Below are 25,836 nucleotides of genomic sequence, written 5' to 3' on the forward strand. Positions count from 1 at the left end.
TAGCATGTTATTAATTATTTTTAAGCACATTGATGACTCCATAGTTATTATTAAAATAATATAAGAAAAAAATGATTCACTTGTATCAGTTAAATTTAATCTTTGAGAGGCGAACACAATGACAAGTAAATTACAATGTGCAATATAGCAACAAGCACAATGTATATAATTTTCAAGATATTTCAATTTTAATATTAGTTCACCAAGAAAAGTAAAACACTTACAAAAAATTAGCATTTGGCGAATTTTGTGAATATTCTTGTCTATTTAACATTTTTACAAATATTGAAATGTTAAATGTAATTATATAGTTGCATATAATTAATATACAGAAATTTAAATTTTCAAAAATTTGTTTTTCAATAGTACACAATTACTATTATTTATTTATTATCATACTGCAATAACCTAAGAAAAAAGTTGTAATAAATAGTTATGTCCAAAGATTCAAATGTTGTTACATAGTAAATAAAAAAATACTAAATACAAAATGTATAACAAATAAAAAAAAAAATGTTCATAGTATTATATACACTAATATAAAAAGGAAAGAACTGTTGGATTTTATCAACTGGTTAAAGCATGTATTGTAGGAGCATGTCTTAAACTTTCAAGTGAGGACCCATCCAGGAACTAGTAAAACTAAATGCAGCTTAACCATAGTGCCAAAAGACTGTAATTATACCTAGACCACATCATGCCCCTAATAAATAATCAATAAATACCTTTGATAACATATGTTTAATGCTAAAAAGTAACATATGACTAAAATTGTGGACAATATTATCAACCACAAAATTATGCAGAATGTAAAACACCTGTATTATATAATTATTTTCATATATCATAACAAATTATAATTAAGTTTCAAATTATTATTAATATACTAAAAAATAAAAATAAAAATTGGCCAATTTGTATACACTAACAAAAGTTCAATTATGACCACTTGATATTTCTTGAAAATAATAAATACATTATTACAATAATTAAAAAAAAGATAAAAACAATCAGTGTTATAGATTATTTTGTTATTTAAACTATGTTTAACCACCTTAACACACAAAACTTTGCATAATTATAATATATTAAAACTAAATTATCTTTTATACGTTTATATATGCATATATAAATATAATGTGTACAAATACATAATTATTTTTATTTTATTATAAATTATGCAAAAGTAATATTTTGTGAACTAAATATAAGATAATACTGAATTCTAAAATGCTAAAGGGTAAAAGAAATATTAATGAAATAATAAAAATATAATTAGTTGATAATAAAATATTTTTCAAATTGTAATATTTTAATTTTATAATTATTACTATTTATTATTTTCTTTAACATACAACTATTTTAATTTTTTTACAAGGTTTTGTACAAAATTGTTGTTGATATATGTACAATTTGATTAGGTACTTTAAATATTATCTTATGTACATGAACGAAAAAATATAAATATAGTAATTTGGTAGCAAAATTATTAATCAATAGATCACTGCATTCAAAATACTTGTATCAAAACAAAAATAATAATATTATAATATGCAAAAATGTATCCCTAGTTTATAGTCTTAAATATTATTCTCAACACTAAATAGAAATTTTTTGAGCGTTTCGAACAAATAATAAAAGTCAAGTCAATTTAGACTATATACTTGCAAAGTCCATAATTTTTACTACATATTGGTTTGAACATAGAGAAAAAAAAATTACCAAATTGTTAAAGTCTAGAAAACAAAAATTGATTAGAGTAAAAAATCATCTACATTTCTTAACAAAAAAAAAATAAAAATTGACATTATTTCAATAATGAAATTCATTTTTACAATGAATTATTTACATGGAAGGCACACATTTTGCTTTATTTACACAAATATACATACTCTAAATACATAGGATGAACGGACAGAAGAATCTGAAGATTATTTTATTTTTTTTTGGCATAATTGGTCATCACATTCATTATGGAGCCAATGTTTGTTCGAATGCTGCCATCAGATCACTCTGGCGATTCATATCAATCTGGTTCACCATCTAAATTACAAAAATCCAGTTTCATTTATAATATTATGAAATTCAACTGAGAAATTATATATATATATCATGAATTAAGTGGTTATTATTGAAATTTATATTATTAATATTAATAAATTAATTTACAAATGTTAACAATATAGATCAATTATTTTTAATAAATAATATAGTAAATTATAATCTAACTAATTATTTCTTTAAACCACATAAACAATAAGATAATAATTTATGAAACTGGCAATTTATGATTTAAAATAAAATAAAGTTTACCGCTTCTCTGCGCCTTCTTTCTTGTTCTCGTAATCTTTGCCTTTCACGTCCCTCAGCAGCACGGTCTTGACTGGGACTTGAACTGTCATCTGTATTACTAGATGCTTTAACTTCATCTAAACGAGATGACTGTTGCTCAGCAACAATTTTTCTAAACATTACAGTAAATGGAGTTCAAGAATATTCTTAAATCATAAAAAAAATAACTTCATTTACCTAGCTTTTTCAAGGGCTTCTTCTTCTTCTTTTTCTCTTCTCTTTTCATTTTCAATACGGATTCTTTCTTTTTCTGCTTGTTCTTTTTGATGACGCCTTAATTCTTGTTGTTCAATCAAAGCACGTTGCTAATAAAATTATAATTAAAATATTTAGCTATCTAAAAATTACAGCATTAAATAGTAGAAACTGTTAGGAATTAATAAAGATTTGTTCTCAACAGTTAATTTCAAGCTCACACAAGTATCAAATTATCAATAGAACAAGATCTAATATAATGTACCAATTTATATAATAGTATTTTCATATTTTTTGATTTACAGAATAATTCAGATTTTATCATATCTTATTTGATGATATATGATTATATATATATATAGCATACAACAGATTTTTTGTCAATAAATCATTATAAATATTACTATGAAGCAAAATTAAAGTTTTTATTTTATATATTATTTTATTAGGAAAAAATTAAAATTCACTATTATCAATGTATAATGAAGAATATATGTAAGTAACATAGAAAAATAAAAATAATACAAGGATGATCAATATTATACCTAATAATAGCAAAGAAAAAACCAATATAATAAAACCGTCCTAAAGATACAAACTACTATTACTAAGAATGATTTACATATTTTTTTAGCATTTTCCTTTGCTTGCTTTTTAAATTGTTGAAAAGAATCAGCTGTGGATGGTTTTACTGAAGCTCCAGGTGCTGCAGAATTATTTGCATCTGTAGCAGCTTGTTGAGCTAATGAACTCCAAACACTTGTAGCAGCATTAACAACTCTTTGATCTGACAACTATTATATAAAAAAAAAAAAAAACTATATATTTAAACTCTTATAAATTAAATTTAAATACAGTTATACATAAAAATTATTTCAAATAATATAGGCTAAATAAAAAGCTAATTACTAAATAAAGACAATAGTATGTTATACTAATATATCTAATAATTATTTGAACCATATTAATAATTTAATAAATTATTAATATGGCTCAGCCAATACTATACATATTATATACTATTATTTTGAGCAGCCAATCACAATAATTGACTAACTTTTACTATTTTTTTATTTTATGAAATCCTAATAATTTTAACTTCGGTGAATGTTTAAATAATTACTAGAGATAGGATGTTGATGAATGTTCCATTTTTTTCTTTTGACCATATACAATGCTACCATAGCTAAAAATTTGTTCCAAGCTCATGTGATTCAGAATATACTAATTTTCCTTAATATTTTTTGATATTTTAGCTTTAAATGTAATTTTTTTTTTTGTTGTTTAACATTATTTATCATATTTTTATATCATTTTATCATATTATAAGTCATTTTTGATATTTTACTATTTCATGCAAATTTTTTTTCAAAAAATATATTTTAAAAAAAATTTAATAAAATAACTTTATTACTATTATTGAGTGTTTATGTTGAGATAAGATTTATAAGCATACTGATACAGATTTACTGTTCACTTTTAATATTTTCAGTGATTTTCATTGAGAGGTTATGCCAATCAACAAACAATAAATACCAAATAAAATATTTTAAATTATACTATTAATGTCTTTCTTATATAAATTTTTAATAACTGTAAACTAAACTAAAAATTAGAGTATTTTATTCATTTTTTATTTCATTACAACATTTAGATAATTTTCTGTATTTTTTTAGGCATTATAGAATATATTTTTTGGTCATTTTTAGTTCATCAACATCTTATTTTTAATAATTATATAAAACTTATTAATGAGTGATAAATTTATACAAAAAGAAAAAAAATTAAAAAACTACCAAAATATCTATAAATATATATCAATATATTCATAGTTACATAAATCTTAAAAAGCATAACATGCAATGCAGAAACTAAATTAACAAGCAACCTAACAAAATAATACATTTTAATTGATAATTTATTATTAAAAATACCACTTTAAAAAAATTAATAGCTAAACAAAAATCAAATATTTAAAAATAAATAATTAATACTTTACATCAAATACTGTATTTTTTTAAATTAATGTATTAATTAAAATTATATAACATGGATAATGCAAATGAGAACAAAAAAAAATTTAAGAGTGGAAAAAATGCAAAATGCAAAATTTGTTTAAAATTTATAATATATTCAGAGGTATATATATATATGTTTCTTACATATAGACCTGTGGAAAATTGACGCTCTAAATCAGAGTTTCCCAAACTCAAATTAATATTTTTTTCCCTTCGTGACCCACCAAAATATTATACATTTATCATTGTATAAAAAAGGCAAAATAAAACACATTTAAATGTCCACATAGCATTTTATAATAAAATTGAAGCGTTAATTTGTTATTATTATACTGTATAGATATATAGATACAACAAATGCCATACTATAAGGGTTTTTCATAAAGTCTAGTTGATAATCTAAATAATTATTATTTATATTGTAAATAATAGTTATTTGTATAATTGAATTTATTTTTACTAAAAAGTTCAAATTATCAAATGAAATAATAAATAAAAAATTTAATGTGAGAAATTTATTAAATTCTGCAACCCGGTAATATATTTTCATGACCCACTATTCGGGAAACGCTGCTCTAAATAACTAAAATAATATACCGCACTAATTGAATTATCATTTAATTTTTTACTATAAAAAATATATTAATTAGATAATTAACAAATTTTATTTAAATATTAAAACATAATTTCTAAAGGTTTAAACTATTTTTATTAATAATTAGTAATAAAATAAATTCTTCAAATTTACTGTTATAGACAAGTGCTTATAGTGCCTGCATATAAATACGCCACTAAATATATTAATAACAATTATTAAATGCATGCTTAATCACTACTGCAAAATGATTTCTACCGCAACATTTACGTATGCAAAAATAGTATGTTCATGTAGCTTAAATTGTGATAATTACATCTGCTGCATCATAAGAAGGCCCAATATTAGGATCCCATGGGACAGGAAAAGAGTGTAGATGGTGGTGGTGGTGCCGTATTGGTCCCATAAATGATGCTGGAACCTGAGGGGAGGAATCTAAATTGAACTGTGGAAATACCTGAACCCCAAAAGTGTTAAAGTTAATATTGTTAAGTTTTCATATATATTTAAGATATTTATGGTGAATTTTTACTGTCAATGAATAATTTTGAACTATTTATTAAACCAACACCTCCATTTCATAAAATAGCATAAAAATACATAAAGTAAAACGTGCTAATAAATTAAATACATTTAAATAAATAAATAATTTAAATTGCATTTGTGATTGTGAATTATGCATATATTTTCTTATCAGTAAAGAATCATAATATCTTAATTACATAAGTGCTACATATGGAATAGATACAAAATATTATGTAATCTTAAATTGTTAAGTTATATTAACAATATCAAGTATAATAAACAATTTTAATGTTTTTAGCGGACATTAATAATTTAAGCATGTTCATATAAAATATAAAAATGTAAAAAATATTAGTGTTTAATTAATGAGGTAAAATAACTTATATAATGTACACATTCATTAAGTGCATAAGTGATGTTATTTTTATTAATACATTATTAATCTTGAAATTTACCTGATTTGTATTTTGAATAACGGGTGTGATTGGAGATGGTCGAGGCTTGCTATCTATTGGTGGTTGGACCATTAATGGTGGCCCAGCTGAATGATGAACAGCAGCAACAGAATTCATGACTGGGGCAATATCAACATGCTGAACTGCAAGTCCTGAAAGAAAATAATTAAGTATTGCTGGTGAAAAAAATTGTATTTAATATTTTCTAGCCAAGAATAAATACAAATAACCGTATAAATTTAATAAATAAATTATAATTAAAAAAAAAAAAAAAAAATCAATCAATAAAATTTACCATCATTAACAAGAACATTATGTATGTTAGATGTAGGTACAACTGTATGTGCTGCCTGTTTGTCAGGGACACGTAATGAATTATTATTAGTAGGCTGACTACTAGGAGGTGTAAGAGGATCAAACACTGATGTCATTGTCGAGAGTACTGCATTATCATTATGCATGTTCCCTAAAGACACTGAATGTTGTGAGGTACTACTGCTCACTGGAAGTCCCGGTTCAGTTTTAACTTCTACCTTAGTTGGCTGTAATAAAACTCCATTAGAAGTAATATCTTGTGCCATTGATGAATTATTTGAATCTCCATCTAAAACATTAGGGTTAACTAAAATACCTTTAAAAATATATTTCAGTTACGAAAAAATGTAGAAAAACAATGTATAAAAATCATTACTGGATATATTTCCATTTGTTGTAGGAAGACTTGGAACAGTAGAAACAACTGGTGTGGGTTTAGATGTGATAGGAGGATTTGTTTTGGTGTTATTCAGAACCATTGGATTTGTTACTACTGGTGGTTTTTTTGGTGGAACATCTAAAAAACAAAACAAATTAAAAATTGATTTAAAAAAAAAAAAATTAAATTAATTTAAAATCAACTAATATATCATAAGGCTGAATTAATAATTAAAAGTAAAAGCAGCATTCAAAACAAAATTACTCATGCAAGATATTAAGCATAATATATTATTTCCACAATATCAGTTCCTACCTAGTGATTAAAAATATAATCAAATTAGAAGTCAATTAAGTAATTTAAAATTTAACTAAATGCTAATTATAAACAAGTAGAAAGTATATTACCTGGAAGTATATCAAATATATTACTAACAATTGAATAGTCATAAAGTTATTTTAAAACATAATTCAAAAATATTAATTAATTAATAAGCTAATATTTCCCAACCTATAATAGTATATCAATTATTGTATTTTTATGGCTAAAAAATATTATAAAATTTACATACACTTTGTAAGTACACTACAAAAGTTACCGAAGACATGCATTAAAAAATATTTAAAAGCAATAGGAATAGATATTAAAAATATTAAAATTCAGAACTCTTTAAATTTCTCTTCAAAAGATGATAATATATTATTGTTTTTGATTAGAAACTCTACCATTGAGTATTTTAAAATACAGTAAAACCTTGATAAGACAGAATTGCTTAGGACCTTGACATTTTTCCGTGTTAATGGGGTTTCCGTCTTGATGGGGTAAGTTAATTATATATAATTTGTAACTGAACTAAAAAAATGTTCTGTAATACCGGGGTTTCCATCTTACTGAAGTTCCGTCTTATAGAGGTTTAACTGTATATAAAATATAAACCAACCAACATGAACTTGGTCTAAAAAAGTTTAATGAAAGCTAAAGGTACCCTTAATTAATGACATTAATATAAATATTTTAAAATTAAATATCATAAAATATCATGTTATATTGATTATGTATTGTGCATAATTTAGTAAGAATAAGATATCACCAAAGTATGCTAAATTATCAAATGCAATTTATAAAAAAAATTAATAAAACCGAAGGATCATTAACAAGTACAATATCCACATGCAGTATTAAAAATGAACATCTATACATTATAACAAAAACTCAACATGCAAAAAAATAATAGAAAATTACAATTATGAGGTATAATGTGCAACCATAATCAAAAATGAACAGTAGAACCTCAAAAAATAAAAAATAATTTTTTATCATATAAAAATTTAAATACTGACTCGGTTGAGCGCTAACAACAGGTTTGTTGATAGAATTGACAGGTGCTGAGGTTGGACCCGTTTGTTTCAGAGCATTTGCCGATTTTTGGCCTTCAGTTGATTTCTATAACAGACCAAAAATCGACTATTGAAGAAACAAAATTAATGGTATACAAATAAGAGAAAAGAATGATACTCACGTTTATCGACACGTCGTCGGACAAACGTTTCTTCTTTTTTTGCTTGTTCCCACCTTAAAAAATTAAAATATTTGGTATTTTTCTTGCATTTCAAAAATTATGCTATTATAATTGAATAATAAGAAATGCAAATGAATTGTCGACCAATAAAAATCTAAATTCTTAGACTTTTTAATTTCAGGTAATAGAATACATTTTTACTTTAAAAACTTATATCATATGAAATGTAATCATTCTCTTGCCTTATCACATTTTTATTTAAAAATTGAAATACAATAAATGTGTAGTCAGAAACTCAAAACACAAAAATAAATTTCACTTGAAATAACTAAAAAGAGAAATTTTGAATTCAAAGTATAAAATATTTGTCCCAGTTACAAATTTAAATATGTAGTCATAAAATATAATGTACAGTAATCCATACCAAATTAACATAGCTAAGATCAAAATTTTTTTTTAATTATAGTATCATATTAAATTAAATTAAATGATTGATAACTTTTACTAAATATAAAATATAAACTTTGCTTTTTGTAACTTTCAATAACTAATTATTAATTAAATACAATCAAATTCAAAAATTCATGCTGAAATAACATATTTATTTAAATGTAAATCGCATTCATAAATTATTAAAAATAATAATACAGATTTCATTTAAATTAAGAAATAATTGTAGGTAACATTGTCAACAAAAATAATGCAGTCATAATTTTATATATAAAAATACATAACAATGTTTTTATTATAATAATGGCTGTATAAAATCTAGCAGACTGTGTTGAGTATAAAATTCAATTAATAAATAGATTTAATTAATAAAAATTTATAAAAATAAATTGTACGACTATAACTGTTATTTGACATGTGGTCAAATTCGCATATTAAATTTTTTAAACAATATTTATAATAATAAAATAACGTTGAAATTTTATGTTAAAGCAAATAAATCACTAAAAATTGATATTTATATTGAAACTCAAGAAAAAGAAAATTACCAATACAAACAATGATGCGTTTTATAAAATATATTTATATTTACTCATAAAGTATGAACCATTGTTTGTTAAAAAAGTATGCAATAAAAGACCGAAAAAAAGTCAAATTTTAAAACAATATATAAATATTATAATTACCCAAATTAAAACTTAAAAAAATATTTATTGCCCAATTTTGTTTATCATAAAAAGATAATAAACCAGAGTGCAAATGTGAGCAAAAATTATAAACTAACAAATAAATTAAAAATATATACATTTTATTATGTTTGTTTTGTATATTATGTAAGTATACAAAATTAATATTTTACAAGTTTACATAAAGATTTTTCATGTCAATTTTTTTATACAAAATAAAAAAGTTAAAAATGTAATGTCATTTTTGAACACATTTAGGTTGCATGGTGTAAGAAGAATAAGTAATGTGTTACTTAAAATTATTAATCTAATATGGCATCATAAATAGTAAATACAATAAAAAATAATTTAAAAAAAAAGTACAAAAGAAAACATATGGACGGGCTTTCATTAAATTCAACTTACAAAATAATTGTCTTGAATAAATAATAAAATATATAAAAATTGATCTGTTTTAATGAGTTCGGGGCGAAGGCTAAGAGTGCAAACAATAAAAATTACAATCGTCATGTAAATAATTAAAACCATTGAGAATGTGCATTGTTTGCAATCAATAAAGGGAACCACTAAAAAAACTGACATGGTACTTAAAATATGAATAAAAAGTATTTCACCATTATTAACTTAAAAACAAATGCTCACATGTTCTGCACTCTAGCCTAATCCCTGAAATATTTTTATTTAAAATAGATCTCCAGAAATCTAGCCTTCCGGTTTTTTCAACCCCTTATCGGTTATTGCATCACCTACAAGAGACAAACAAAAATTGTTGATTTTGAGAATTTAGTCTACTTAAAATTTTTTTAACACATCACTAAGGTTCATTTTCAGAACCATCACCAAATATATGTACATACATATATACATACATACATACATACATATACACACACACACACACACACACACATACATACATACATACATACATACATACATACATACATATATACAAACATACACTACACTGTACAAAAAAAGAACAATTATTTACTAAATGACAATTAATACTTTAATGATTAACACAACGTATTCGAGCAATGAACGATTATTTAAACGAGTGACATAAAATTTACATAAGTAAGAATTTATCATATTTCATTCTTAATACAAAAGCATACATTTTTACCCAGAATACAGACAAAAGCAAAATTTAAAAAATTATGTATACTACTAACATGATACCAGGCTGTACTAAAAATCCAGTTTTTTTTTTTAATAGAATTAAGACAGAATAGTAAGAAACACATTAAGTAATAAAAACCATTTTGAAAGAGATTTTATATCCACACAATTTTACAATGCATTTTCTTTAATTTAGGAATTAGACATAGACTATACAATAGAAAAATATTAAATTTAAAATATTTTAAATCCAGCTTTCAATTTAAATTGAGCTTTAAAGAAAAATATATATTTATTTGTTATAAAAGAAAAAATTACAGTACATAAAAATGATATAAAAAGCAAAACTGGTGGATATAAAATCTCCATATTGAATAATAATAATAATAATATAATGTATATAAAATTTATATATATATATATCTCAATTGTATCATAAAAATAATTATTAGATAAATAAAATATCACGAGATAATAATTAATAATTAATTTCTGATTTAATAAAAAAAAACTTCCAAATAATTGTTTTTAATTCTTAATTTATAATGGACAGATATATCACAAAATGTGGTTTATTTAATTCTTGATTTAGTTAGAACTCAACGCATCATTTAAAAAAAATTTATTGATGCAAAGATATATATTTATTGTTGATAAGTTTATCATTTGAAAATTAAATAAACAAAGATAAAAAAAAAAGGATTTATTTATGCATATTTTTGAGAATTGATTAAGCAGTGGTCGTCTCTCGATGTTTTATTTTAATAGCTGAATATAATAAAAGAAATTATTAATGATTTGATGTATACTTTAAATAAAACTACTAAATTACTACAACAGTTAACAGAAAAAGTGCAGAATTTTAGAAATTTTAATTATATAAATCAAATAATAGTTTTATATTTGAATTAAAAAAAAAAAATTGAATAAAAACAATTTCAACACAAAAAAAATGTATTAGGAGATACAAAGTTAAGATAGATGTAATAAAATAACAGCTTTCAGGGAAAAAAAATATTGTTAAAAATTATGAGATAATATACTTATTATCTTCACAAATATCTAAAAAAATTAATGTTTTACAAAATATATAAATACATAATTTAGAAAAAAAATATTCTAAAATATTTCTTATCACATAAGATATGAAAGAACTATGATTAAATAATATGTCAAGAACGACTGATATTTAATATACGCTGAATATAAATAATCCATAATATTGATAAGTCACAAAAATAAGCATTTCAAATTTCATTGATATCATCAATTTAAAACTAATTGTTAATGATAAAATATCCAGAATAAAGCATAAGGAAATGATAATTTGATGTTTATAAGTTGTATAGACTTTATTTCCTTATATTTTATAAAATAACTAAATCACTGCAACACAATATTTAAATTTAAAACCAGATATTTCAAATATAAATCTATAAATTATCATAAAAAGAAAACATAATAAAAATATAGTGTAGCCTTAGATCTAACCAAATTTAGAGTACAAATATTTTTTAATTAATTATTATTTTGAGTGATTGATATTAATATTCATTGATTGGTATATTTATAAACAAAAAATTACAAATTATTCATCATTAAATGATAAACCTAGAAAACCAAATTTAGTACAGTAATAAAATAACGAAGATTTACATTTGATTTAACAATATATGAGAAAACAATAACTAATTAAGTATAATATAACTATAAATCTACCAAAAATTAAAATTAATACATAAAAATCAACAAAAAAGTTAAAATTAAATTCATATACATTGAAGAAGTATATATTTGTGTTAAAGTAAAACTTTAATTAAATTTAAGTGTATTAATATGGAAAATGCCGTAAGAACCAAATATAATGTCACATAAATAAAATAAGAAAATTATAAATATACCATCATTATATTCATGAACTTCTATAAAAATTAAAATGAGTCACATTTAAGACAAATTCTAATATCATATATCAAATGTTCATATAATAAAAATATGATAATAAGATTTGTTATCAAGACAAATCACTTAACTGTGTTCAATACTAAAAGCTATCAAATACTGAAGTAAATTTAAGCAAAGGAGTATAGCATCACTCTAGATATTAACCAACCCTATAATCAACATTCTGACTTAAACATATATTTAAAATTATATTAAATCTTTCACTCGCAAATGTTCATCACTTAATTTAAAATTCTTATATATTTAAATTTAAATGCACTTACCATGTTCAGAATCGCTTGAATCACTAGAAGATGTGGAATAGCTGGAAGAACTTGAATCAGAATCTGAACTACTAGAACTAGATGCAGATAACCGTGATGGACCACTAATTTCTGTAGCTTTAGCATCTGTGAACATAAAATTGTTTCAAAATACTGATCTAATAATATGATAGATAAAACCAATACATAAATAATTAATCTAAATTAACAAAATAGTTTAAATATTTTTATTACCTTTCTTGCCCTTTTTAGTTGATAATTGTCCACCAACATCTAATCGTTTATCTATCTCATGTTTCTTTTCTACAACTTCTTCTTTAGTTTTTCCAGAAACCTTTTTATGTGTAAATTGAAAGTATATATAGCTAATATACTATGTATAATACAATGTTTAGTTAAGACTATATTTATCACCAGAATTATAAATTATAGCATAGAAAATAATTTAATTTATCATAATTTGTACTTTAGTAGCAAATAAATAAAAATAAAAATATTCAGTGAAACAATAATGAAGGAAAATCATTTTAACAAGTAAAGACAAAAAAGAAGAACCAGGCCAAAACCCAAACTTACTGTTAATCTTACGTGGTTTTTTCCTCAAACATGAAGCCACATAAGATTCAAGTTCTCTCAATGTGGATGGTTTAAGGGTTTCAAAATCAATTTCTATTTCATCTGGATTAGAATCCCTAAGTGATGGTTCACGAGACTGGATAATATGTACTACTCGACCAAGTTTATCTCCTAAAAATAGTTATAGTTATAATTATATAAAATTAAAATACAAGAAAAATAAACATAAATACCTGGTAATTTATTTATATCTAAACTCAACTGACGTTTTTCATCATAAGACATTGGTTTTGCATTATCTTCATCTTCAGAATCAAAAGCTGGAGCACTAACTGAATTCTTCTTTTTCGGATTATTTGCTCTAGAATTTACCCTTGGACGCTTAGGTTGTGCTGTAGCTTTAGCTGGACCTCTAGTACCGGCACCTTTGCCTTTAGCTCCTTTGGTAGTTTGACCAGCAGAAACATTTGACATAGGTGGACGCACTTGTTGTGCTGCTGTTTTAACATTCATGGATGGCTCCATTGGTTGCATTTTAATATCATTAGCTATTGTTGAATTAGCCATAATATTCATTGGTGTATTATTAATAGAAACAGCTAATGGAGGTTTAGATGTAGATGTAGTCAATTTGTCATTAGAAGAATGTTTCTTCTTTTTGGAGTTATTCATATTATTTTTCTTTTGTCGTTTCTTTCTAGCACTTTCTTCGATCAACTTTTTCATTTGATCTTGTAAAGCATCCAACTAAAATAATAATGAAAAATTAATATATACTAATATTTTGTTTAACAAATTTAATATGCATATACATATGTTACGGGCAAAGTATACAATTTGAGCATTTTATACAATGCCCAGGCATTTTATACATTGTCCGGACATTATATAAAACGCCCTTCGTATATTTGGCAATATAGATAACGGATGATATGATTTAATGAAATATGATAAATCGTAAAACATAGTTAAAATAAAGTCAAATTATTATCTAAAAATTATTATCTGTAACTAATTTGTTTGTTTTTATCGTATTTTTACAATGGGGATGTCCGCTTGTCCACATATTATACACGTGTACGTGACATAATATATTATTACTATATTTACCGATTTATAAGTTTTATTATATGAAGTTGTAGGGATTATCGTAAAGTCGGCCTTTTACCTATTCTCAAAAATGAACTATTTATTAGTAACCGTGAATCGTTTGTATAGTGCAGGTTAATTCATTCAGTGCGTACCTAACTACTTATTCGAATATGGGAAAGTTTAATGAGATTTAAACAATTTTTTTTTTTTTTTTTAAAAAAGGTTCAAATACTTCATTTTTTACCAAGTTAAAATTTGATCAATTACTTTTACATAAAAATCAATTAAAAAACAATTCAAAGAAAAAGGAACCGAATGATTATAAACTTTTAAAAAAATATGACTTGTTAAAAGCTTCTGATGTTAATAAGTTAATTGTACCAGTATCTGAAAACAACAAAATGAAATATTATGTACATAATAAAGAGTTATTTGATGTTATATATAAAGTTCATTTATCAATTGAACATGGTGGATGAAACAGGATGAAACACGAGGTAAATATAAAATATAAAAATATCACCAGAGATATGATTATGCTATACTTAAATAGTTGCGAATCATGTAAAAGAAAAGGAAGCACAGTCAAGAAAGAATTGATGGTGCAATCAATTATATCTACTCAGATGAATTGATCAATAATATAAATAAATGTCATTATTCATTGATTTATCATATTTCATTAAATCATATCATCTCTTATCTATATTGCCCAATATACGAAGGGCATTTTATATACTGTCCGGACAATGTATAAAATGCCCAAATTGTATACTTTGCCCATAACATATATATTTCTACAAATAACTCAATGGTAAAAAAGTTGTATGAAATTCAGAATCTTTACAATTATCATTTTGAATAACCAAAAATTAGTTTATTATGCACAAAACATGCATAATAAACATAACCATGGAATCAAATGACGCACATGAATTAATGTTTCATCATATTTAAATATACAAACCATGCAAATATTAGAACCAACTACCTAAGACATAAATTAAATAATAACTAATAAATAATGAACCAACAAATTAAGCAAGTAACTCAAACAGCAATATTAAACAAACTTAACTGGGACTAATTATATTATCTAACAAATCATTAACGAGGAAAAAAATTAAATAGAAAATAATAGCTAAAAATAATATAGTAATATATAATAATTACAATTCATTATATTATAAATATAATAAATGATAAATAAAAATATTATTAATTAAATTAATAAATATATTTAATACATAAAAATATATTCCAATTTCACAATTTATTATTCATATAAAAATAAATTACCATGAGTAAGTTTAAAAAACATAGAAGATATATTGTTGAGCCATTCAATAATAAATCAAATGACGCACATAATTATTATCAATTATTTTTAGTTAATAAGAACATATAAAAACAATTCATTTTTAAAATCAGATTTATAATTATATCATTTTGTCAACCAAAAATTTATTCAACTTCCATAAAACATGGTTAGATAGATGAATAAATAAATAGTAAATCAAATGACGCACATGAAAATAATATCATCACTAATGTTAAATAATACATTTTATATAAAAAAAAACTAAAGAATTCAAATTCAATGTTAATATTTTTCATTTCAAAATATTGAGTATTTAATTAAAACTTAATAAGCTTACATAGATTAATATTGAGTTAAAACCTTGATCTCAAAACCAAACTAAAAATAAGTACAGAATAAATGATAAAAAGCACTCAACTTCATAACCGATATGATGTCTTTAAAAAAAGTATTCAATTTAATGTAATCATAACTACAACATAATTTAATGATTTATTTTAAGATTATTTTCTTTAAATTAGAACATACTTAAGAGATTTTCAGGAAACCATTGTTTTTTTTTAACTTCTAATAAAATAAATTATTTACAAGGTTAAACTTAAGGTCACTTAAAAATTTAAAAAATTACCTATTCGTTCAAAGTTCCACTTCAAAAAATTGAAATATTAAAAAAATTAATAATTTAAAAACAAGAAACTCTAAAATACAAAAAAAAACTATTTTTATTATTTTTATTTAAAAAACCTCATAATAATTAACCCTAAGAAACATAATATAAAACCTATAATAGAATGATGGAACTTATCAAATTAATATCATTCATCATCAAAGATGTAATACAATAAACTAACTGTATTAATACTAGGGGATTAATTTAACAATATAAATACTAGGATTAGATCACCTTAAAACAATTTAACCGATTGTACAACATTATATCTTCAAAACTTCATAGGTGGATTTAATACTTAATATATTAATAAATATAATTAAATATATATAAAAAAACCTTACGAAAGTGTTACTTTTGTGGGAACAGTAGAAGTTAAAAATTCTCATTACTCTATACAAAAAGTCTACACATATTATTTTCATGAATAAATCTTTTTTTTCTTTTGTTAAATAAAATACCAAATTGTCTCATATTTAATATATAAAATATAAATAAAAAAAATAAAATTTGTTCTGGCATTATATTAGTAGTATTAACTAAGAAAAATCATTCTGTATTTACAAAATTATAAATTCAAATTCAAACTTAGAAACAAATTCATACTTAAAAGTTATGTAACAAAATTAGATGAACTTAATAGGAAACAACCTTATACCAACTGAAAATTCTATAATTTTGTCTTAATAGTTTTTCAAAAAATATATTCTATGAGACTTCTAAATTACTTGGAATAATAAATACTTATATAGTTGTTAAATCAACTAATTTTCAGAGCCACTTAAAATATTAAACAATTAAGAATATCATGTTCTTGAATATAATATTTATAAAACTAATTCAAGTCAATTTTATGAACTATTTAGAGGTAGTAAAAGAACCTATATATGTATGGTTAATATATTATTACTTACTTTTTCTTGGAATTCTTGAATTTTTCTAGAATTTTCTAGATCTTCAGAATCATCTGAATCACTAAATGAACCAGAACTTCCTTCAGAACTGCTTTCATCTTCAGGTTCCATCTTTAACTCTACTGCAGGTGGGTCTGGTGGTACTTTTGACATTCTTTTAAAATAAATCCAATTTTAATCAAACCATAATATTTTATAATATTAGTATATTAATAAGATATACCTAGCTTCAAATACAGCTTGAAGTTTTTTTGCCATAGCAACTACATCATGATCTTTAGGATTATACTTATAACAGTTGGAAAATATTAAATTGACATCAGCAGCAAATTCTTTAGAGTTTTTATATTCTCTATTGTCTAATTTGGTCTAAAAACATGAAATAAATTAATAATAAAGTAAAATTAATATTTACCTGAATGATTTTAAGTTATTACCTTAACTGTTCCCAAATCCATAGGCTTCTTAATAATATCATGATAATCATGCAAGCCCAACCAAGCAGCATCAACTGGCTTGTAGAACGGCCATGCATAAGCCTAAAACCAGATTAGATATCAATCAGGTATTCTTTAAAATTCCCTTTGTAACAAGCCTTATGGTATTACCGCATGTTTTTTGGTAAACAATTCTTTAAGCACTTCAGTACAACCCTTCAATGCCTCAGTCAATTTTTCTTTGGTTTTTCCGTCCTAAGATAATTAATAATACGATTTTAGTTTAAATTTTCAGAATTTCAAGAATAAAGATATTACTGATATTGAGCCAGATCCAGGTGGTAAAACTGTATTTTGAGAGTAGAGAATTCCTTCATCAGGAACTCTAGGCTTTTTTATTTGTCGACCAGATTCTCTACGAATTGATGTTTGTAAAGGCTGTACAGGGGTAGATGTTGCCATAGGGCCAGGATACACAGTTGAGGAGGCAGTGTCTATAGAATTTATGGGACTAGGATCTGCTTTTCTTTTGACTCCTTTTTTAAGTTTACCACCAGCTAATAGTGAATTAGATGCTCCAATTGGTGTATTCGCTGGTTGTGCTACATAATCACCCGTTGTTGGAGCTAAAATCTTAAAATAAAAGTTTAAAAAAAAATTTACTAACACCATTATAGCTTAATAATTTAGTTTTATTAACTATATCATGTAGTTAAATTTGCTAATTTCATACATATCCGTAGTAAAATTTTATTTCTAACTGTTCTATTATACATAGGATAGCATTATTACTAGTAAAAGTACTTAAATTAATTATATTAGTACTGTACAAATATTTATTATTTAGTATTATATATCAAAGTAAATGATAATAATATAAAAAAATTACTTAATCCATATCAATTCATTTTTTTATTCTAAGTAAATTATTTATTTTAATGGTTAAATTGTTATTAAGTTAACTTACTTGAGGTGGTAGAGAATTATGTTGGGAATGAGGAGTGGTACCCATAGCAGTTGAACCTGGAGCCACAGCTATTGGCTGGTTTTGACTGGGAGGAGGCTTCTGAATGATTGAATGGTTTTTCACAGCCGGTTTATGTTGGGGTAATACAGTTTCTTCTTTTACCATTTGACCCATCTATAAAAAATTTATTTTCATTTATATACGATTTTTTGAACTTATTAAATAAATAGGCTAAACAAATCTTTACCTTAGCAAGAAACAATTTTTCTAATGTTTGGGCCATGACTACTACATCTTCACCAGGTTTATTGTAAGCGTAACAATTGGAAAACATTGCACTAAAATCTTGTATACATTCATCAGCACACCAATAGTAATTATTTTCTAAACGCTTTTTTATAGTACCCAAGTCCATGGGCGTTTTGATTACTTTATGGTAGTCCTAAAATAATAAATATTAAAATTATAGATATTTAACCAAAATATACATTGTGTTGATATCTAATAAATAGTTCATATATAAATAAATAAATAAATAGCTAGGATTATTATTATATTTGTCAAATCTAATAATGAATTTTTGGCAATGGCCCGTAAAAGTAAAAAAAAAATAAAAAATGATTAAGCTAAAATCGGCCATACATTAAAAATATAATACTCCAAAGCTAAGCATTTAATTTAATTCTGCATATAAACTATTTATTTCAAAATTATTTTACTAATTTTTATTTTATATTTTATTATTATTTTTTTTTATTTTATTAAAAATAAATAAGTTTTTTTTGTATATCAAACATATTTTTGATACAATAAAAAATTTAAATGCAGACACCACAATCCTAATACTCAAACTATGAATGTACGAGTTTAGATAGAGCTAGTCACATAGAAAAAAGAAACTGTATAACTAAAATAATTCTAATTATTTGTTGTATTACAATATTTATATAATTTTTTTAAATTTATACCTGATGATTAAATTGTTAAGTAATAAATAAAATAAATCAATATTGAAATTTTTAAAAAATAAGAGGTAGAGAAACTTTAATTTTCTAATTATATACTTAGAACAATGGAAATCCATCTATTCAATTTTTCTCATTGTAAACTGAAATTTAATATAATTTCAAACAGTACTAATAATAATTAACTTTTGATTAATGTAATTTTAATTAAATGTTACAATACAAGTTGTTAATAGTAACATTTATAAGTAACAAATAAATTATTAAAATCTTATTAAACTGATCAATACAATCAAAAAATGTCACTAAATTACATAACTTTGATACATAAAAATAATCACTGTTTTATTTATAATAACTTCAATTTTAATCTTTTAACATCATGGAAGTTAAAATGTACACATAAGTTCAGGAGGATATCAACAATTTCTATAAATCTATAATATAGTTTACGTATTGTTTAATAAATTAATATAATTTATCATTTTTAACCTATGTACAATTTACTACTTACATGTCTATTTTTTTACTTTGGATATATAACAAATTTGAAATAATGAGCATGGTAAATCATCAACACACATAATCAAGATTCTAGTATACTAAAAATAACTTCTATTTAATAATGTCTATTGGTTTTACTATATTAAAATGTAATACATTTAAATAAGTAAATCATTCTCCTAATAAAGTAACTACAAAAAAAATCTAATATTTTTATTTTTATAGTTATTTGTTAACATTAGATGATTAGAGTAATGGCAAAGTATACCCTAAACAATTTAGTTATATTACCCAACTTACCTTATCTCTATAAACTACTAGTTCAAATTTTAATGATATGTATTAAAAATGTATACTAATGATAAAATGCTGTGTTTACTTTTAACAACTTAATAAATATTTTTTCAAACCTAATGAATCACCAATGAACAAAAAATTATCCTATATATTAATAATATAACTAATAATAATTACAGGTAAATTGAGGTTGATGGCATCGACTGGCTGATGAAATGGCCATGCATGATGATGTTTCCAAATAGCCTTCATGACTGTTTTTTGAAGAAAATGAAGTTTGTTTGTGAGTCGACCTGGTCGATTTGGAGGAGGTACAACTGGTGGTTGAACAATTCCATTCACCGGCTCAATATATGGCTCAATTCGTGGTGGCGGAATATCTCCACCATCAGGCTTGGAATTTGCAGAATCCTATTATTCAAAAAAAATGTAGATTAAAATAAATAATACTCTTCCAAATACAATATACATGTTTCATGTAACATAAATTATATTCGTTAAATAAATTATTATGAATTATATTTAAATATAGAAACCTTACAGTGACAAGTAGACATTGGCAACGAAGGCAGAATTTTAAGAGAATATCCAATATCAAAAGATACAATGAAAATTATTAAGCAATGTAATAAGAATATATTTTAATAATTCAAAGAAATTAATAAATTTAAAAAACGAATAAAAATAAAAAAAAATAAGACAAAGTTTTTAAAAATGTATATACTTAACATTTAACTATAATGCATTACTAACAAGTAACTTTTATATATTAAAATGTATGCTCAAATTAATATTAAATAAGGTCTAAACATTTATTATACAATATTTACCATTATATTGTGTTATTTTTTCATTCATGAATCAGTAATAAAATAAAATAAATATACTCACTGGCGGCACACCACTATTTTGAGTTGAAACTGGCACCTGCTGCATATTGAACCCACTAAAATAAAAAATGATCAATTTAATTAATAGTTCGTAGAAATTATAACTAGTGTAATAAAATATAACATAAATTCAAAATAATATAACAGTTAGATTAAAATAATATACATATTTAATTTATCCGTACTTTTGAATAGTACCAAATAATTTATATCCAACAAAAAAATACATATAAACTATAAATTATTTAGTGTAAGAAACCAAGATAAATACATTTAATTTTGAGTTTCTTAATATAAGTTGTTATATATATACAATATGAAAGAAGTATTTAATGCATTTTCAAATCATGTTAATATATATTATACCAATATAATTATACACATATAAACATTTTAATTACTATAATTTTAAGTATAAAATTTATTTTGCAAAGGTCATTAGAATATTAATGTGACAAACTCTATTCAATAAAAGTATTTGTATAAGATTCAATTAATTGTTTTTTTAATAGGTATATTAGTTGGCTACATTGTAACAATCAAGTCACCTAAGATCCAACTCTGAACTGTTATCAAAATTTTATATTATAATTTATAAATGTATAGAATATTTAATATTCATTCAAATGTTTATTATATCTACAACTTTTACGAAGATATTTATTACAATATAAATCAGTATTTCCCAACTCTTTAACCCACAGAATCTTTGCACAAACCTAGACATTTTTGCAGAAACCCTTTTTAATAAATAAGATTAATAAATGCTAGATATTGAATATCTAGGGTGACAACCATAACAATTATTATACAACAAATATTTTATAAGATACAGTGACATCCCAAAGAGAAAAAGAGTATCTAACATTCATAATTCAAATCTCTGATCAAATCGAAAATGTTATTCATTCCCAAATTTCTAATGGAACCTTAGGGTTAAGCAAAACACTAATATAAATAATTGTAAATAATAATGCTAATAAAACATTATAATTTCTACTGAATATTTAAGGTAATTCATTGAGGGTAATAAAAACTAATAAAAAAATTCAGGAAAACAAGTACTAATTAACATCAACTATATAAAGAAAAAACAATAACATAAAACATGTATCTTCTTATTCATAAGTTGAGTTACCACCATTATTGCGAACACCTATTACATTATTCTTTTGGTCAATTAAAAATAATACTGAAGCAATTATTTTATTATTAAAACTATCAACCTACCAAGTGTTTAAGAATATAATTAATTCTTATTTTTGATAATAGTATTTTTGTAAAATTAAAATCCAAAAGTAAGAGATTATTTTTATCATTGTATATTACATGTTTAAAATTCAAAAGTATTATAACTGGAAATTATATGTAAGTGTTATATTACCTAGAACTTATAAATACTATAGAATAATGCAGAAATTGTTTAAATACTACATCATACGGAACTCTTAAAATAGTTAAAACTTTTATAGCATCTAAATTTAATTTTAATTTAAACCCAATATCAAATTTTAATTAAAAATATTCAATTGGATAATGCAAGAAAAAAAGATTTATACATATTTTAATATGTATTATCTCTAGTATTAAATTAAATCAGAGATAACTTGAATAAAATTAACTATATCAACTTAACTATTAAACAATTTATATTAATGCAAAAAGCTAATTATTTTATGTCTAATAAGCAAATAGAAAATGTCTGTATGCAGGCCACACTAATATAAGAATATCATAAATGGTAAATATATGTGTCAAAAACTACCTATGGTACCTAACAAATAAAAAAAATAAATATTTTACTTAACAACACCAAGTGGTGGACAGGTATTATAAAATAAGCACATTATGAAATCAATGAATATATTTTACATATATTTTGATAAAAAAATACCTAAATAAACCCAAAATATTTCAAGAACTATAGCAAAGAAAATATCAGATACTAGATAGGTTATAACGTACAATGCACTGATGATGAGATATATATTACCATTATATACAATGTACAATGTATTGTACCATGTACAATGAAACCTTATGGATTAGGTAGCATCAAAGGTATGCGAACACAGCCCACGAGGGTATAATAGAGGTAATTGGCTAACAACCTGCCTAAGTTCACATTGTAGTGCTATATCAATTACAAGACAACGGTTTTTAGTGTGTTTAGATTTATACAAAACCAAAAACCAAAATAACGGGCAAATGGAAAAGACGGACATAAGCCAGCATACATGGGCGGACAAGAATTTCGAGAGGGCTGCTACCTGTTTGATGTAGCAAACACAGAAGCGACGACAACGTTGATGATTCTACGGCTGCTCGATGGTGACGCTGATGCTGCTTCTACTACGGCTAGAACCGCGGTGGCGGCGATTCAAAGCCGTCCACTGATGCGGCTAGGCGCGGGCATTGGCACGCGCGCCAAACTTGGACGGAAACAACGGGACGCAGAGGAAGAAGTCGTTCCTCTGTGCGCAATGAACACAGTTTTAACCGTTGAGACATGAACACAAGACGTTTGAATCAATATACGCGAACGCGTGTGTATGCGTATGTTTAAGTGCACGCGCGTGTTTGCTGTAGGTACGCCGCCAATACCGTTAGCGTTTTTGGCGCTCAATGATCAACATGGCGCGAGTCGTCCCCGAACGGGGGGAACCCGGGGACATTTGTAAATAAAAACACACATTGCCGAACGATGCTGTGCACAAAGCGCGCGACGGCAATCAAGAGTCAAGATATCACGACGGTCATAACCGTACTCATGTCGCCTGGACGCCCGTGCGCGCGCGCGCGCGCGCGTATATAGCAGCTAACGGAAAACACGTACCTGTCGACTGTGGTTGAAACATACATAAACGGTACGCTTGGCTCTAATAACGTGAACAGCAACTGTGACTACGAGACGTAGTAGCGTTGCGCGCTGCGACCAACGTATTCCCAAAGTCCAGGGAACCCGACGGCGCATCCATTATTATTATTATTATTATGACTACTAAACAACCGCGACAACTACTACGGCGGCGGCGGCGGCTGCAGTGGCGGTAACGCGCCGCGTACTTATAGGTCGCACGACGACGGCGGCAGCGTATGTGCCGCGATTTCGGTAGCACACGCGCGCACGGCGAAAACACCTATTCCCACGAACTCGGCACTACGCGGTCATTTTTCGAGTGCCCACAGCGATTCCGGCGCATCGGCGATGAATTAGTTTCCGTACCAAAAACAGAGAAACTCGCATAAACGTCCATTAATGCCCGAAAACTATCGACTGGCGGACGGGACGGGGTGGTGTATTAGGATGCAACGTCCCCATTGGCCGAGCCGGGTCACGTGATGCACATCATTACGATTCCCATCGATTTTCCGAGCTAAATCTCTTCGATTCAACCGATCTTGATTGCGTCAGGACGCGCGCGACGTCTCTTAGACCGGACCCGACGCGATTTCCTGTGGCCAAATTGTGTCCATGTTTTTTGATGGCAACCGTTCGGCTGCGATGGGAACACGAAGACCGAAAAAATTATGGGGAGAAAGGGCACACCGACGCTGTTATTGGAACGCGCGTGCCCGTGCGTGCGAGGCAACGGACCGTAATTCATGGAGGAAATGTTCCGCGTATACAGTGTCTCCTTGTTTTGACGCGTCCAGTGCCGACAACGGCGCGGCACCGGAATTTAACGTATTTCTCCTATCATCATCGTCACCGTCACCGCCGTCATCAATGCTAATTGTCAGCACGCCGGTCTTACAACACATTAATACTTTATACCACCAGGCTATTGCTATTAGATGCTAACGAAATCCAGTTTTGCTTGTCGTTACCTGTTTACGCGCGAAATCCAAGTTTGGTTGTTTCATATCTACAGACATTATAACCTCATTTTTTCTCATTGAATATCAATAAATTATTATTATTATTATTGTTATTATATAACCTCACGAGCACGATTTAAGATATACATAGGTATATCTTTAATCGTGCTCACGAATGACGCAGGTTATCTTTCTAACGCTACATAGAACACAATGACGTTTTGAAATCACTTACTTTTGGTCAATTTCACTTATATAAGTTATTTCTAGATTATATTAGGGTTACATATCGTACCATACGTTTTGTATTACTACATCATATCCCGTTTTCCCATTATTTCCTTTACTGTTAACGAATTACTACTCAATAATATCTCTACATTGGTATTTTTATTGTTTTAGTCATTTTATTGGGTACATTAATTCATTATAAAATTATTGTTGTATATAAGTATTTCATTAGGACTTAAAAACTAAATATTTCTCTTATTTTATTATATTTGATGAAAAAAAAAAATTTAGAAAGGTGCGTTTTGTAT

The 25,836-nt window shown here is 25.1% G+C and overlaps 1 protein-coding gene across 5 annotated transcripts; it reads right to left on the reverse strand.

Annotated features, from left to right (window-relative positions):
• Positions 1-1,545: 1,545 nt before the first annotated feature.
• LOC112684316 (bromodomain-containing protein 3-like) lies at positions 1,546-25,035 on the reverse strand. Of its 5 annotated transcripts, none has more exons than XM_025555770.1 (24): positions 23,746-23,852; positions 21,477-21,531; positions 20,763-20,996; positions 19,067-19,261; positions 18,820-18,993; positions 18,171-18,485; positions 18,024-18,107; positions 17,853-17,954; positions 17,639-17,784; positions 17,416-17,569; positions 13,652-14,165; positions 13,419-13,589; positions 13,077-13,184; positions 12,843-12,968; positions 8,354-8,406; positions 8,175-8,277; positions 6,832-6,972; positions 6,436-6,744; positions 6,141-6,292; positions 5,477-5,617; positions 3,174-3,341; positions 2,530-2,657; positions 2,314-2,464; positions 1,546-2,043 (listed from the first exon to the last, which is right to left on the reverse strand). In XM_025555770.1, exons 2-24 carry the CDS (start codon positions 21,519-21,521, stop codon positions 1,972-1,974), a joined length of 3,786 nt encoding a protein of 1,261 aa, XP_025411555.1. In that variant the 5' UTR covers positions 21,522-21,531; positions 23,746-23,852; the 3' UTR covers positions 1,546-1,971. The 5 variants fall into 5 exon arrangements, with proteins under 5 accessions (XP_025411555.1, XP_025411554.1, XP_025411552.1 ...); XM_025555767.1 differs by lacking the exon at positions 23,746-23,852 and adding an exon at positions 24,312-25,035 and having other exon boundaries at positions 1,547-2,043; positions 13,077-13,187; positions 13,434-13,589; XM_025555766.1 differs by lacking the exon at positions 23,746-23,852 and adding an exon at positions 24,312-25,035 and having other exon boundaries at positions 1,547-2,043.
• Positions 25,036-25,836: the final 801 nt, after the last annotated feature.

The sequence above is a fragment of the Sipha flava genome, unplaced genomic scaffold (assembly GCF_003268045.1).
Source record: "Sipha flava isolate LNK unplaced genomic scaffold, YSA_version1 249_pilon_pilon, whole genome shotgun sequence".
In the NCBI taxonomy this organism is placed as follows: domain Eukaryota; kingdom Metazoa; phylum Arthropoda; class Insecta; order Hemiptera; family Aphididae; genus Sipha; species Sipha flava.